Source organism: Staurois parvus, unplaced genomic scaffold, assembly GCF_062004578.1.
Source record: "Staurois parvus isolate SC_StPar_1 unplaced genomic scaffold, SC_StPar_1.0 ptg000086l, whole genome shotgun sequence".
Taxonomy (NCBI): Eukaryota; Metazoa; Chordata; class Amphibia; order Anura; family Ranidae; genus Staurois; species Staurois parvus.
The window spans coordinates 5,200,959-5,216,586 of record NW_028317882.1 but is presented as its reverse complement, the minus strand read 5'-3'; the positions used below and the strand labels follow the sequence as shown (position 1 = coordinate 5,216,586).

The 15,628-nt window shown below is 40.9% G+C and overlaps 1 protein-coding gene across 3 annotated transcripts in view; it reads left to right on the top strand.

The window, feature by feature from the left end:
• UBA6 (ubiquitin like modifier activating enzyme 6) overlaps nt 1-15,628 on the top strand; it is a 102,375-nt gene that overhangs the window by 64,539 nt on the left and 22,208 nt on the right. For all 3 annotated transcript variants that reach the window (XM_089669989.1, XM_089669990.1, XM_089669991.1), the window contains exons 27-31: nt 2,068-2,139; nt 2,469-2,586; nt 4,595-4,788; nt 11,042-11,169; nt 13,002-13,089. In XM_089669989.1, the coding sequence (XP_089526115.1) occupies nt 2,068-2,139; nt 2,469-2,586; nt 4,595-4,788; nt 11,042-11,169; nt 13,002-13,089 (600 nt within the window). The remainder of the gene's footprint in view (nt 1-2,067; nt 2,140-2,468; nt 2,587-4,594; nt 4,789-11,041; nt 11,170-13,001; nt 13,090-15,628) is intronic.

The window sequence follows — 15,628 nt, the reverse complement described above, 5'->3', positions numbered from 1 at the left end:
AAGCAGCTTGGTGAAAATAGATCAACTGTTGCAGCAATTGTTAGAAAATGGAAGAGGCTAAAGACAACTGTCAGTCTCCCTCGGACTGGGGCTCCATGCAAGATCTCGCCTCGTGGGGTATCACTGATGATAAGACAGGTGAGGAATCAGCCCAGAACTACAAGGGAAGAGCTGGTCAATTACATGAAGAGAGCTGGGACCACAGTTTCAAAGGTTGGTAGAACACTACGCTGTCATGGTTTCAAATCATGCATTGCACAGAAGGTTCCCCTGCTCAAGTCATCACATGTCCAGGCCTGTCTGAAGTTTGCCAATGACCATCTGGATGATCCAGAGGAGGCATGGGAGAAAGTCATGTGGTCAGATGAGACCAAAGTAGAACTTTTTGGTCTAAATTTCACTCGTAGTGTTAGGAGGAAAAAGAAGGATGCGTTGCATCCCAAGAACACCATCCCTACTGTGAAGCATGGGGGTGGTAACATCATGTTTTGGGGGTGCTTTTCTGCGAAGGAGACAAGACAACTGCACTGTATTAAGGAGAGGATGAATGGGGCTATTTATTGTGAGATTTTGAGCAACAACCTCCTTCCCTCAGTCAGAGCATTGAAGATGGGTTGTGGCTGGGTCTTCCAACATGACAACGACCCGAAGCACACAGCCAGGATAACCAAGGAGTGGCTCCGTAAGAAGCATATCAAGGTTCTGGAGTGGCCCAGCCAGTCTCCAGACCTAAATCCAATAGAACATCTTTGGAGGGAGCTGAAACTCCGTGTTGATCAGCGACAGCCCCGAAACCTGACAGATCTAGAGGAGATCTGTGTGGAGGAGTGGGCCAAAATCCCTGTTGCAGTGTGTGCAAACCTGGTCAAGAACTACAGGAAACGTTTGACCTCTGTAATTGCAAACAAAGGCTTCTGTACCAAATATTAACACTGATTTTCTCAGGTGTTCAAATACTTATGCTCAGCAGTGCAAGACAAATCCATTCTTTAAAAATCATACAATGTGATTTCCTGAATTTTTTTTAAAATTCTGTCACTCAGAGTGGGAATGCACCTACAATGTGAATTTCAGACCCCTCCATGACTTCTAAGTGGGAGAATTTGCAAAATCGCAGGGTGTTCAAATACTTCTGTTCCTCGCTGTATATGTGGCATCATGCACCTGGGTCTTTATCCATGAATTTTACGTGCTACTGTGTTTATGCTGAGAGTAGGATGCACAGCATTTTCCCAGCACAGACTGAGCTGTCACCAACACTTATGGGTTTTGTACCAACAGCTGATAACTTGGGAGGACCAGTTGTCTGCCACCTGATCCATGATAGCCTGTAGCATTAGGTTTGTATCTTCTTCACCTTGCTGTAGGAGAACATTATAAACAAAAATAAACATATTTAAAAATGCAGATAAATTAGCTAGATCAGGGTTTGATCTAGGTCAAAGTCAGGATCAAAGGTCATGTTCAGAATCAAAGTCATGGTCATCGTATTTTAGGTAGGAACAAAAAAAAAACTTTTTTTAAATTTGGGGTCAGTGACAGTGTGTTTCAGGTAGGATGAAAAAAGCAAAATGTGCACATTGTTTCTGGGCCCTACTATGGGTACACATAACAATTAATATACGCATATGTGATATCGCTGTGATAATCAGGAGTAGGTGAATTTGTTTTAGTTTGTTCTTTATTGGTAGATCATGGTAATAGCAAAAAGTATACAGCTAATTTAAAAAAAAAATGTTTTACTATTTTGTGCTAGTTTTACTTTGATGATGCTAATAATAAAAACTTACCTGGATAAACTAAATAGCTTATAATATGTAAAATTTTAATAATACAAGTCAAAGTTGTGAAACTGTATTCAGGCATTAGGATTTGTTTTATCATTGTAATGAATAGGCTGGACTTAGTGACATAGACTTAGTTCAGATTTTCTGGCATGTTACAATAGCTATTGTCTTTGCACAGTTTATCTTAAACATGGGAAAGCTGTATTTTGTTTCAGACATAATTAACAAAGTTCCTTAATATTTCAAAGTTGGTTATTTCTATTTTTTTCTGTACTTGCAGGATTTGGCTCATGATGTCGTCCAGAAAATTATAACAGGGATGACCATCAAAGAATTCACACCTTCCAACAAGGTATCTATATTTTTTTTCCCTGTAAGACAAGATCAGGAAAAAGGGTGGACCAAGCTAATATTGTTTCTAAAACCATTTTCTTTCCATTAAGGGGCACAGGATAACCCTTCCTACAACCAGCATGTCTTAGTTTTTTTGCTTGTGTCCTGGGAAGATGGATGGAAATATTAAAAAAACGCCAAGTAACAGAGAGCAGCCAATTAGAAATCATGTATACATAAAGTATGCATTAACATTGTTACATTCGCAGAACTGACCCTGAACTGTTTTTATTGTTTATAAAAGTATTAACATTGCACTTAGAATAGAAGGTTTTTTTTGTTTTTTAGGTTGTTGAAACAGATGAAACTGCAAAGAAGCCTGACCAGATTCAAATAAGTAGTGAAGATGAGAGGATTGCAGTTTTGCAACTTGAAAAGGTCCTTGCAGAAGGCCGGGCATCAAAAGGTAATTTCTACTTTTTGATTTTGTGTGAAATAAGAAATCTCTGCAACAAATGGCAGTATGTTTAGGCACTAGAGATGACTATGGTGTACCATCTTCTTGTCACAGGAAGGCACGCAGCACAACTAAAGACTAAACCTTGTTTTAACTGTCTTTTCTCTGTTGGCTTAGATACACCCATGTTCCATCATAGCAACTGTATACTTTGAGCCTCAGTTCACGCACCACATCACAATTGCACCCTGTTCATGCGAACCGCTGCGGGTGTGTATGTTAAGTTAACAACACCTCAAAATCGGTCCGCAAACGCGTTGCGATGTGCAGAATCGGATCACATGGGTGTGAATACCCATGCAATCTGATTCTAGTTTGGACCAAAAAAGAAGGTGCGGATGCGGTGCGATTTGAGCCATACAAAATGTATGACTCAAATCACATCTCACATGATTCCCATGTGATTTGCACAAGAATGCGATGTGGTTCCTGTGCGAATCAAATGCGATATACCGCACAAGTGTGAACCCAGGCTCCGTGTTGAGAATTGAAAATATATTCGGGGGTAAAATAACTCAATCCCTTCTAGTAAAACATTACATTACAAGTGTCCATTTATAAACCATTTTCTTTTTTTTTTTTTTTTTTTTTTTTTTTTTTTTTTTACTTTTCACATTTGGACAGCCTTCGTTGACAGATACTGTATATCTGCAGATTTTATATTTTGCGTGTATTCTAACAAATATTATGCTATAGATGAAAAATTGGAGTACTTTATCAGTAGGTACTGCCAGCTGCAATTGCTGCAATTCTCAGAAACGCCCTTTGTTTTTTGGACTTGCTGTGGAAATGTTGATGGAATAAGACTAGAGATTGAGCACCAGGAATGTTTTTCATGTATTATTTAATTGATGCTACTTCCAGGAGCAGGACAGACTGTAAAACTGAAAATGTCACTTGGAGTGTTGGAAATTCATAAATTTACAGTAAAGAAGATATCTTCTGCCTTCTGGTTTGCATAAACCCATCAGGATTTTAACTTGCACTTATAGTTAATAATTATGTTCAGTTATGATCAAATGTCACAATAAAGCTTGTAAACTGCTGCTCTTAAAACGTGTAACTTGGTGGTTTTCAAATTATGGACTATTGGGGGGGCCTCACATAATGTTTTATGTAATATATGTTTGTAATTATATAGTAAATATATGTAATGCTTGAGAGGACTGTCAGGGACTGCAAACCTAGAAGAGTAAATGGTGGTCAGAGACTGTGGACATGCTACATTTGTGGCTTGAGATATGTTGCAGAAGATAATACGAAACTGGGGATATATTGAACCGAGCTAGTAGACATCACTGCTATTACCCCTAATCAATGTTTCCGCAACAGTTTACTGAGGTAAAAGGGCCGCACATCATATGCCAAAGGGACGCAGGTTGGTCACTAAGGATGTAACCCCTTGGTATCCCTAATTAAGCCCAATTAACTCTTCTCTCTAATAGGACACAAACCATAAAACTATTTTGAAAAGCACAATTGAAAATACCTTTGCCAAATTTGTACCAAATAACCATATATTTAAAGCAGACCTTGCACTCCAATCAAAGTCTGCTTATTTAGTAATGGCCCCTTCCCCCTTTGCTAGAACACTGCACAAAAATGAAAATCTGGGGTTGAAAAATATTAGTTAATATATTTACCATTTAGAGGCCAATAGCCAAGATGTGAAAAATGGCTCTGGACTGTACCTGCTTAAAGTCCACATATGGCCATACCATTTTACTTAACCAAATTTGGTATTATTCATGATACTTTCAATCAGTGATTTCTGGTGATCGGCGTTGTGACCTTACTAGAACATATATAGTTTCTAGGAACAAGCAAACCTATACTGTGTTGTTGATTTTTGTTGCGTGTAAGTGCAGGGTATTTGGAACTCTACCAATAGAGGGTGTTGTTAACTGATTGTTCCTTTTTACATCTCTATTGTTTTGTTTTTTTTTTTCTTTGCTAGATGACCTCCATATGAAGCTCTTATCATTTGAGAAAGATGATGACGGCAATGAACATATCAACTTCATCACAGCAGCTTCCAACTTGAGAGGAAAAATGTATAACATTGAGCCAGCTGACCGACTGAAGACCAAGCGTATTGCCGGAAAGATAATCCCTGCTATTGCTACAGCCACAGCTGCTGTCTCTGGCCTGGTTAGTGGTAATATGCTTGTAACCTAACATGAAGACTGTTGGAACTTTTACTGATTTCTATAAAAGCTAATAAAAAAACACATACTTGCCAATAGCAACCATGCAGGTAGACAATAGACAGCAATTTGATGTTTTGGCACAGGCTGACCCAAGAATGATCTTTTTAATTGTACATCACAGGACACAGGGCTTCTTCATGTTTATGACTGTTTAGGCTATGCTGCCCCCTTCAGATGAGTGGATTGGCCACTGGCCAAATCAGGTGTCTTGGTTCTTACCAGACACTCCTGTCCAGCTGGGTGACCTTTCCAATGCTGTTTTGTACAGATCTAGTACTTCAGCAAGAAAGGTCAGCTTACTTCTAAATCTCTAACCTTATCTGGTATTTCCACAGTTTCAGGAGCACATTCATCCAATTCCTTTCTATCTGGGTAAGAAACCTCAGGGGCTCTTTCTGGTTTATGTGAATAGCTGTCAGGGGGTCTCAGTAGGTTGGAAATCCTGGGACAAAACCATGGGTGCTTTCCACCCCACCCCCTTTTTTCAGGAGGATGAGGTGTCAGCAACATCTTTTCAACAAGGATGAGGGGGACGTGAAAGTTGGTGAGTATCAGGAATCATCTTTGGAGAGTCATTTCAGGGATTTCTCGGTCTCAAAGGACCACGGTGGGCTTGTGGTACATACAGATTCAAAGTTGTTGCTGCTAGCGGCTGCCGAAGAACCCCAAATCTTTTCCTGTGCATTTTCATTTGCAGGAATTGATGTATGCCATTTTGATCTCACCCAGAGATGGTGTTCTTTCCACCCAAGCTGTTTGCTCAGCAGTACCCCATGAAGGATGAATTCTACAAAAATAGGGGTTCTCCAGCTGTTGACCTGGCCATTTCCTACTAATGGTCCTGGTCTTCAAAAACTCTACAGATAAGATGTTTCATGCCCTCAGGCAACACTGCGACCAACAGTTCCTAAACGTTTTCCGAGCCCTTAAAGTTTGAGCAAAGCATATGCTTTGTTCCAGAGTAGAGAACCCAGGGGAAGCTGCCATGTGGCAATACCTGGGGGATTTCCTGAGGTTTTGAGTTAACTTCTGGAGTATTTGAGCTTAGTCCTGGACATGGCACAAGCCAAGGTAATTCTGCAGTTTAATTCTCCTTCCCTACTCTCTTACTTTGAGTCCCTGAGGTCAGTTGGGAGTCCCTCGATTTGTGTCTGTGTGAGGGTATTGGGGAAAATGGTGGCCATCTTCAAAGCAGTTTCATGTGCCCAGTTTCACTCTATGGCATTACAACTCAATTGCCTATAATTTTGGCAAAAGATCAACACTTTTTATTTACCCATGCACCTGACACTCAAGGCAAGATCAGCTCTAGAATGGAATTCCATGCAGATGCTTGATGCTGAAAAATCTTTCCTTTCGATGACTTCAAAGGTTTTGAAGGTGGATGCAAACTTGCTGAGCTGGGAAGATGTTCTGGAGAACTGCTTGGTTCAGGGAACATTGTCAGCGAAGGAAGAGTTTACTGATCAACAATTTGCAAGTTCAGTCAATTCAGCTGGCTTTTTTGGCATTGGTCTGGCTGGCTTCTTGGTGTTTCCATCAGGATGCAGTCAGACAATGTCAGAGCTGTGGTATATGTCAAACATCAAGGGGGGACATGAGGACATGCTGCTCAAGAGGAAGTGGACCTGATCTTGGCCTGAATGGAGCTTCATGTTCACGCTCTCTCTGCCATTCACATTCCCAGTGTGGAAAAATTGTCATGCAGACTTTCTCAGCCATCAGCAATTGAATCCAAACAAGTGGACCTTTTACCCAGAGGTGTTCCCAGTGATTTAGGTGCAGTGGGGGACATCGGATGTTGATCTCCTGGCATTCAGATTCGGCAACAAGCTGAACAGGTGTGTGTTCTGGACCAGGGATCCTCAGGAACTTGTGATGGATGTCCTGGTGACTTCTTGGTATCAGTTCTCCCTGATCTAAATTATGCTGCAACGTCTTTCTCGCTTGTTGCGCAAGATAAAGTTGCAGGGCAGTCTGAGAATTTTGATTGCACCAGCTTGGCCAAGGTGAATGGGGTATTAAGACATTGTAATTCTTCTGCCAGACAAGCCAAAGGCTCTTCCAGATCAGCCAGACTTGTTTATGCTGGGTCCAATCTTCCATCCTGATTTACAATTGCTGGCTTCAACGGCATGGCAGATGAGGCCCACACCCTGAGGTACAGTGGTGTTTTATGACTCTGTAATTCTTATCCTTTTCAGGGCAAGGAAGTCTACCTCCAGGAAGGTGTACTATTGTACACAGAAGGCTTATTTTGCCTGGGGCTCGCAAGCTGCATCTATGACAATATGTATCTATGACAATATGTCACATGGCCCCCTTTGTTTCCGTGGGACCTTAATTTGGTGTTGTCTTTTCTACAGACTTCTCTGTTTGAGCCTATCAGAAAGATTGCTTTGTCGCTTATCAGGTGCCAGGGTTTTTTTTTGGGTGCCATTACATCTGTTCATATGGTTTGGAGTTGGAATCTTCACTAATTCTATACTAGGAGAAGTGATGCACTGATATATCGGCCACCGAAATCTATTGGCTGAAAATAGGGCTATCAGCGTTTTTCCGAAAAAAAAAAAAAAAAAAAAGAAAAAAAAAGAAAAAAGGTGCCTATAATGTCATTGACTTCAATGCAAAATTGCGTCCTATTGACACCAATGCAAAATTGCCCCTTATTGACTTCAATGCAAAGTTGCGTCCTATTGACTCCAATGCAAAATCGCATCCCATTGACTCTACTGTAAAAACACCTCCCTATCAACTTCAATGCAAAATTGCGTCCCATTGATTCCAATGGAGAAACGCCCCCCAATTGACCCCACAACAAAATTGTGTCCCATTGACTCCAGTGCAAAAGCACCCCCTATTGACAATGCAGTAACGCCTTAAATATATATATATTTCATTTTATTTTCATCCCAAATTTTTGTGTTACTTTCAATAAGTTATTTTACGTTACTGGGTGGTATTTTTTTAAATTCATATTCATTTAAATTCATGATATTAATTAAAAAGATGAATATAATCCAATTATATATAAAAAATATATTTTTTACAAAAATTTTCCATTTCAGTTTTCGACCAAGTGCATCCTACATTTTTGGTTTTGGTCCAGAATTTTCATTTCAGGCCATCGAGATGCAGGCCCCAATACCACTAAAAAGGTGTTTTAGCCTGCATCTTGATTTGCTATTTCTAGGTGGATTTGTCATTTCTCAGGCCTATGATATCAAAGGCAAGGTTCCTTCTTTCCCAACTAGGAGTGTCAGTACTTCTTGAGCTATTCAGCGTCAACTTTCTGTTTTTCACTTTCTAAGGCTGCTACATGGTCTTATCTTCACATGTTTTCTAAGTTTTACAAGGATGATGTTCATGTGTTTTGGGACACCAGTTTTGGACAAAAGGTCCTGTATGCTGCTATGTAATAGTGGTTTCCCAGTTCTGGGGTTTTAAGCTTGTTGTTGGTACTATGTTGCCCACTCCTCATGTTCAGTGCTTTGTGCCTTCCCAAGCAGTCATGAATGAGTGGAAGAAACCCTATATCCTGTGATGTAAAATAATTTAAGATTTTTGGTTTACCAGTAAAATCCCTTTCTTGCTGTACAGCAGAGCACACAAATCTCTTCCAACTTTTGTCTGTGCGCCTCATTGTTTGGTGAGCTGGGAGGAGTTATTCCTAGGCAGGGTTCCCTGCTTTTTTTTTTTTAGTCTGTATACCTTGTGCTGCTGCTGGTAAGTACAAGGTCTGGAGGAGGACCAGAGAAGGGCTGAAGTCAGCTGCCAGAGTCTGCTGATTGCTGAGACCAGAAAAGGCAGAGACGGGGGGGGGGGGGGGTGCTGCGGCTACACAGAAAGGTGCAGTATCTGTAGAAGGAGTTCTATCCTCCTTTCTGCTGCTGAATACTGAGACAGGGAAGAGGGGGCGGGCAGAGACTAGCCTCTCAGTGGCTTCACAGAGAAGTGCTGGATCTGTAGGAGGAGTTCTGTCCTCACTGCTGCCAACTGCTGAGGGTGGAGACGAAGGGGGTGTTGCGGTTGCAGAAGAGGTACGAGGGTCACATGAAATGGCCAGATCCACGTGCCTTGTGTTTGACGTGTTCTAGAAAAAAGGACAGTCAACAGCATTCATAATAAAAATTGTATTGTAAACCAGATCAGAGGAGTGTAGCTGCAGTAAAATGGGTAACTGTGAGAAATTGATCTAACTACACAGCAGAGAAACAAATGGTGTGATGTATGAGAGCAGCTAGACAGAAACACCTAAATGCAGATTACAAAACAAACCTAAACTCAAAATGTACTTCTGTTGTAAAAACAAAAAAAAAAATAATAGGAATACATGTTAAGGGTTCAACATAAACCTCTCTGCTATAACAAGGCAACTATGGTGCTCTGGTTCCAATTTATGACCTAATAATTTAATGGCTATGAGCTAGGGAACTGAAGTCAGCATAGTCTTCAAAGAGAAAAAGGCTAGATTCACATCTATGCAGTTGTGATTTGATGTGGTTTTTCAGCTCATTTTGCAGTGCATTTTGCATTTTTTTATGCGTTTTGACGTTTTGGTTGTTAAATGGGTTGCCGCCGCGCCCTTAACATCGGATGACTCATTAGCTCTCAGTGGGATTTCCCGATGACAACTGAATGCAAACAAAAGAATGCTGGCATTAAAAAAAAATAAATAAAAAAATAAAAAACTGTGTGCCCCCAATCCTTACCAGGCCCTTCGGGTCTGGTATTGATTTTGACGGGATCCCCACACCACAATTTATAAACAGAAAGGAGTGGGTAAGGTCAAGAAAGCAGGGGGACGAGGAATGGGGGAAGCCGATGAGAGTCCCAGAAGAGCCTCGGCTCTTGTGCACATCTTGGGGGGGGATCAAACTCAGGTAAGTATTGGGGGGGGGCTGGGGCTGCGGAAGGAAGGAACTGCATCCTGAAGGTTTTTTTTATCTTAATGCATAGGGGGTCATTGTGATTAACGCTGGATCTTCTTTGGGGAACATTTTTTTTTTTTTTTAAATAGAGGACTTGTCAAAAACTGCCTCCTGTTTTTATTTACACTACACTTCTTTTTTTGGCTGAATGAGTAGTGGTACTATGTATCCCATACTTATTCACATGGGTGGGGGGAATCATTGAAGGGGACTTATTAAAGGGGACTTCCAGATTTCGATATGCCCATCCGCCCGCAGACCCCCAAAACCACTCACCAGGGTTGTGGGGAAGAGGCCATTGTCAACATGGCAACAGGGTGCTTTGGGAGGGGGCACATGTTGGGGAAGAGGGGGTTAGATTTTGAGGCATACCCCACACCCTTTTTAAAAAAAAAATTTGGTGTGGGATTACTCCTACTGTTTTTTTCAAATTTCTTTTGTTCACACTCCGTTGTTAGCAGGGAAGCTCTCAGCAAAAAAAATTTTTTTTTTTTTTTTTGGTGCGGGTCCATTAAGTCTATTGAACCAACCGTGCACCGTGTTGCAGTTAAAAAAAAAAGGCCCTGACTCTTTCCAAAAACGCAGCAGCAGAAAAACGCATAGATTTGAACGTGTCCCATAGGAAACCATGTTAAATGAACCGTAGTGCATCTAAATGTGAACCAAGCCTAAAGACTGCTGGTGTAGGCACCCACATTTAAAGCTTATGCAGGCCTTTTGAGCTAAAGCAAGGTTGGAGTCCGGTGAACTGGAGTATCGCAAGATGTCCTTTAACACGTACATCTGTTACACTTACCCATTCTTCCTAATGTCTCTATGATTGTTCAAATCATTACTACTACTCTTACTATAATTTTTTAAATGAGGAAATGCTTTATTTGCTCTTTAGCTTCCACAGCCCTCCTGAAAACAATAGAGGACTAAAGTAGCATAGTATGGTTAAGTTGTAGCTCAGATCTTGACTTTATGTTAATGTTTGTTGGGATTATATATCTTATTGTAAAACCATTGCTGGTCTATACACTTTATGCTTATTGTGCAGTGCCTGGTTTCACCAGTAGGTAGGTTTACAAATAAAATCAGTGGTGGGATGTCTTGAAAAAACCTAGTTGCTGGAAGTGATGTGGACTCAGCTGTGTTACTACCCAAAGAAGTCCAGTAAACGGGTTTCCAGTTTTTCTTCAGTCCACAAGAAAGTATGATTACTCAGCAAATGCAAATCATCAATTCTTACTGAACTTACTTGCCTAACTTCCATCCTAGGTTGCCCTGGAGTTGATTAAAGTGGTTGGTGGGCATCCATTTGAAGCTTACAAGAACTGTTTCTTTAACCTTGCAATTCCAATCATTGTGTTCACGGAAACAGCAGAAGTAAAAAGAACACATATCAGGTAATGTAACGACGGAATGTCATAAAGGAATATCCTTTGTTTTTCCCATATTAGGCATTTTATATGAAATCTCATTTATATTTCCAGATCAGATCTTGTAAGAGAAATTGAAACTAGTGCTTATGTGAAGCTATGGAATCCATTTGTTTAATTACTATTGTAGTTTTAAAGGCACTCTAGGTAAATTAAAAATCCACCCTTGCAGTAGACTTTCCCACCCTGCAAGGGTTAAAGTGGTTATAAAGCCTTGTGTTTTTTTTTTTTGTTTTTGTTTTTTTTTTTATAAATAATAATTACATCATACTTCACTGTTCTGTGCAATGGTTTTGCACAGAACAGCCCCGTTCCTCCTCTTCTCTGGGCCCCTTCTCCTTGCCCAGTGCTCCCAGAGCAAGCAAGCTGCTTGTAGGGGGCACTCGGGCATGCTTGCTCCTGAGCCATTTGTGTGTCCATAAGACACTTCAAGTGTGGCTCAGCCCTGCCCCCCAGTCAGTCTTCGCTGGCAATTGCTTGCGCTGATGTGTCTCAGCCAATAAGGAGAGAGAGTCCTGGAAGAGCCTCAGCTCTCGTGCACATCTCCGGATCGGACTCGGGTAAGTATTAGGGGAAGCTATGGAGGGAGCTGCACCCTGAAGGTTTTTTATATTCATACATAGAATGCATGAAGGTGAAAATCCTTCAGCCCTTACAACCACTTTAAGTGCTCATGTCTAGGGAGCTTTACCAGAGGCTTTATCACTTACCTCATTCACTCCAGCCGGCAACAACACTCCCCTGCTATGCCTGAAACTTCAGCCTGTGGGCAAGAACCTCAGCGTCATCACGTACAATACAGGAACATTAACCCTACATGGTGCGCTATGGAGACTGAAGTGCAACCAGAGCCAGTTGCAGCTTAAGCTGGCCATAGATTTAGTTTTTTGTTGTTCAGAAAAGTCAAAGACTGTAACCCCAATCCCCCCCCCCCCCTCCACACATTTGAGGTAGCATAGGGCAATGAAGGAATCCTCCCGCTATGTCATTGTAATCTGATGTCTGGGAGGTTTCCCCACCATCTGAATACACTGTTTTTAGGACAAATGCTGAACAAGGAGGGTATTTTCTAGCAGGGAGATTTATGCAGGTCGATTGGTAGACCACAGTGCCTATACATGGATCGAATTTCGTCCAGTTCCTGCTAAACTGGCCGAATTTCTATTCATCAATGAGCAGCTTTATAGGATGGGCCGCAGGCAAATGGTCACAGGGCCAAAGGGAGCCTGCTGGAGCGAGGAGTAAGGTAAGCATTTACTCCTTAATCCTCTGCCCCTAGACTAAATGAGCAAATAACCTTTGGAGAGTGGGGAGTCCCATTGCAAGGGTGATTTTTTTTTTTTTTTTTTATCTGGATTTGGGATTTAAAGAGCAACTCTACTTGAAAGATAGGGTAGAAGAAAGTTACATGTTCATTATGTATGCTAGGGATCCTTGGTACTGCTTGTCTCCGATGTACAATAATTCCACTCCCTGTGTAATGACAATGTTTATTTGCTGTTTTGGCTTTAACACCCAGTAAGTAAGGGCCTGCCTCTCTCGGTGTTTCACCTTTTGTGACTAAGACGTCTCCAGGTGAGAATCTGCAGAATGTACTGTTTGGCTCAGTCATTTTTTTTTCAGAAAGACATCATCAGTGTGCAGTCTAATTTTCACATTTCACAATCTCCCTTGGTCAGCCCCTAGTGTTCCCCACAGTGGAGGGAAGTGATTGGGGCCTTTGCAGTAGTGAGCTTTTTGTGGATTTGAATCTGAATGATTCAGAGAATCTGAATGTTTGGTTATGATTTGTGTCACAGAAATGGAATTTCATTCACGATCTGGGACAGGTGGACAATCTTTGGCAAGGAAGACTTCACTCTATTGGACTTCATTAATGCCGTCAGGGTAAGATTGTGTTTCCTTATTCTGCAGGTAAACTTTGCCTCTTACCAGATTTTCTATATAATTGATTCAAAGATTACTAGAAATCCTAAGGTAAGCCCAGCACACAACAGAGTCTGTGTTAGTCTGTCTTCCTCTGAGATGGTATAAAAATTGTCTCCTCTTCTGTTTAGAGTAGAAGACCTTTGTATATACACTGTGTGCACAATTATTAGGCAAGTTGTACTTTTGAGGAATCATTTCATTATTGAACAACTGCAGTGCTCAATCCAAAATATTAATAAACCTCAAACCTGAATATTCAAAAAAGTAAAGGTGAGGTTTAGGAGAATATCTGTGTATACAATTATTGGGCAACTGTTAGTGTGCAGAATTTTTATGCAACTAAATGAAAAACAAACATTTTCCCATCTCATTTGTTTATTTTCATCTGTTAATGTAAGAATAATAAACCAACTCAAAATTTACAAATAACCATTTCTGACATGTCAAAAAAAAAAAATCGGTGACCAATATAGCCGCCCTTCTTTTCAATAAGTCATAAACCTTCCATTCATGGGGTCTGTCAGCTTCTTGATCTGTTGACAATCAACTTTTTGTGCAGCAGCATCCAATGCCTCCCAGGCACTGTTCAGAGAGGTTTACAGTTTTCCTTTCACCGTACATCTCCCATTTAAGAAGGGCCCACAAGTTCTCAATAGGGTTTAGGTCAGGTAAGGAAGGGGGCCCTGTCATCATTCTTTTATCTGTAAGGCCTTTACTGGCTAACCACGCAGTGGAGTACTTCGATGCATGCGATGGAGCATTATCCTGCATAAATATGAAAGATGCAGACATTTTCCTCTACCACTGCTTGGAGAAATAGTTTTCTAAAAATTTGGCAGTAGGTTTGGGAGTTGATTTTGAGTCCATCTTCCACCCAAAATGTCCAACTAGCTAATTTCTAATAATACCAATACATTGTACTATTCTGATAAAAGTATTTAAAAAAAAAAGAAAACATGTTAAAAAAATAAAATGAATACCATTTTGAGAATTATAAAAAAAGCCTTAAAATGTTGTTTTTTTTTTTGTTTTTTTTTTATAACTACTTGCCGACTGCTTACCTGCAGGTGAGCAGCGGCTCTGGGCAAAGCGCATAATCTTACATTGCTTCCTATTTCGGGGTGTGAACGCGCCTGTGCCCCCACTGCATTTTTTGACTGGAAATAAAAATCCAGAACTGGCGGGTTTTTAGGGGAATTTTTTAGCTGTAAAAATGCTGTAACACTGAAAAACGCAGCAAAATGCGGTAAATTGTGGCAAACCAGCGTTTTTTTTTACTTTTTTTGACAAATAATTTTTTTGGTAAAAAAAACGCAGCTAAAAGCTAATACAAAAATGCTGAAAAAAATCAAGTTTTTAACGTGACTTTACACAGCTAACATTACCAGTGTTATTAAAACGCCCGATGTGCATGGAGCCCAAACATCCTAAAGAGACTTGTGGTTCGCCCTGTTTGAGTTTATCATCAGTCTGACTTTCTCTTGGAGGGGACAGCCTGCTTCTCATTCCACTTTTTCTAGGTGGATTCTTCAGCTCCTTATTCAAGATTATAACCTCAGGGGCAAAGTTCCCCCTTTCCCATTCAAAGTTCACTCCATTTAGATCAGTTAGTGCTTTTGGGGCTTTTTTAACATCAGGCATCTTTTGCTCGGATTTGCAAAGCTGCTGCCTGATGTCCAGTTTACACATTTTGTCAAGTTTTACCAGGTGAATGTTCACTCTGATGCTTGCTTTGATCATGAGGTTTTTCAGGCAGAGATGTGGGATCCCTCACTCCACCCTTGTTAACAGAATATTGGTTTGATTCTTGTCTCATTTGCTGTTACCCACCCCTCAGTCAGATTGCTTTTGGAGATCGCAGTGTTTTAGAACCCATAGTGTACTCCAAGAAAAGGATTTACAGGTATGACAAAAGCTACTGCTGTTTTTAATCCCTTGCCTATTGAACACTGTTTAGCTTTAACTTTCAGCTGTAATAGTATGCTGGAAGCTTCCTGTCTTATCACTCACGTGTTCCTCCTATCTTGGCTTGTGCATAGGGCACTTTGACTAAAGTGCTTGGCTGTGGAATCTTTGTGCAAGAAACATTTGATCAGCATGGCCTATTAGATTCAACATCCCAGAGCGCCGCTTGATAATATCAAGGATGCTATTGCCAGCAAGAGAACCCATTCTCCACAGTGGAAGAAGCCTATGAAGCAGGTGGCAAAGTCATCCCTTTAGTTTCTTCACTTCCTTAACTTCAGCATTGTGGCTCTCTCAAGCTTTGCTCTCCATCCACATGCAAGGTTTGGCACTCCAAGGTTGCCAAATCCTCAGACAAGCCTTACTCTGCATGAAAGTGCATCCTCACTTTTCAGTGTGGGTTGAGGTCTGTTGACCTTTGCAAATGTTTAGGCAGCTTGCATTCTAGATACTTACAAGCTCGAGTTTTGTTCCCTGCCCCTTCTTTTTCCTCACTTCAAAGCTTCTGCATAGACTATAAGAAAAAAAAGTG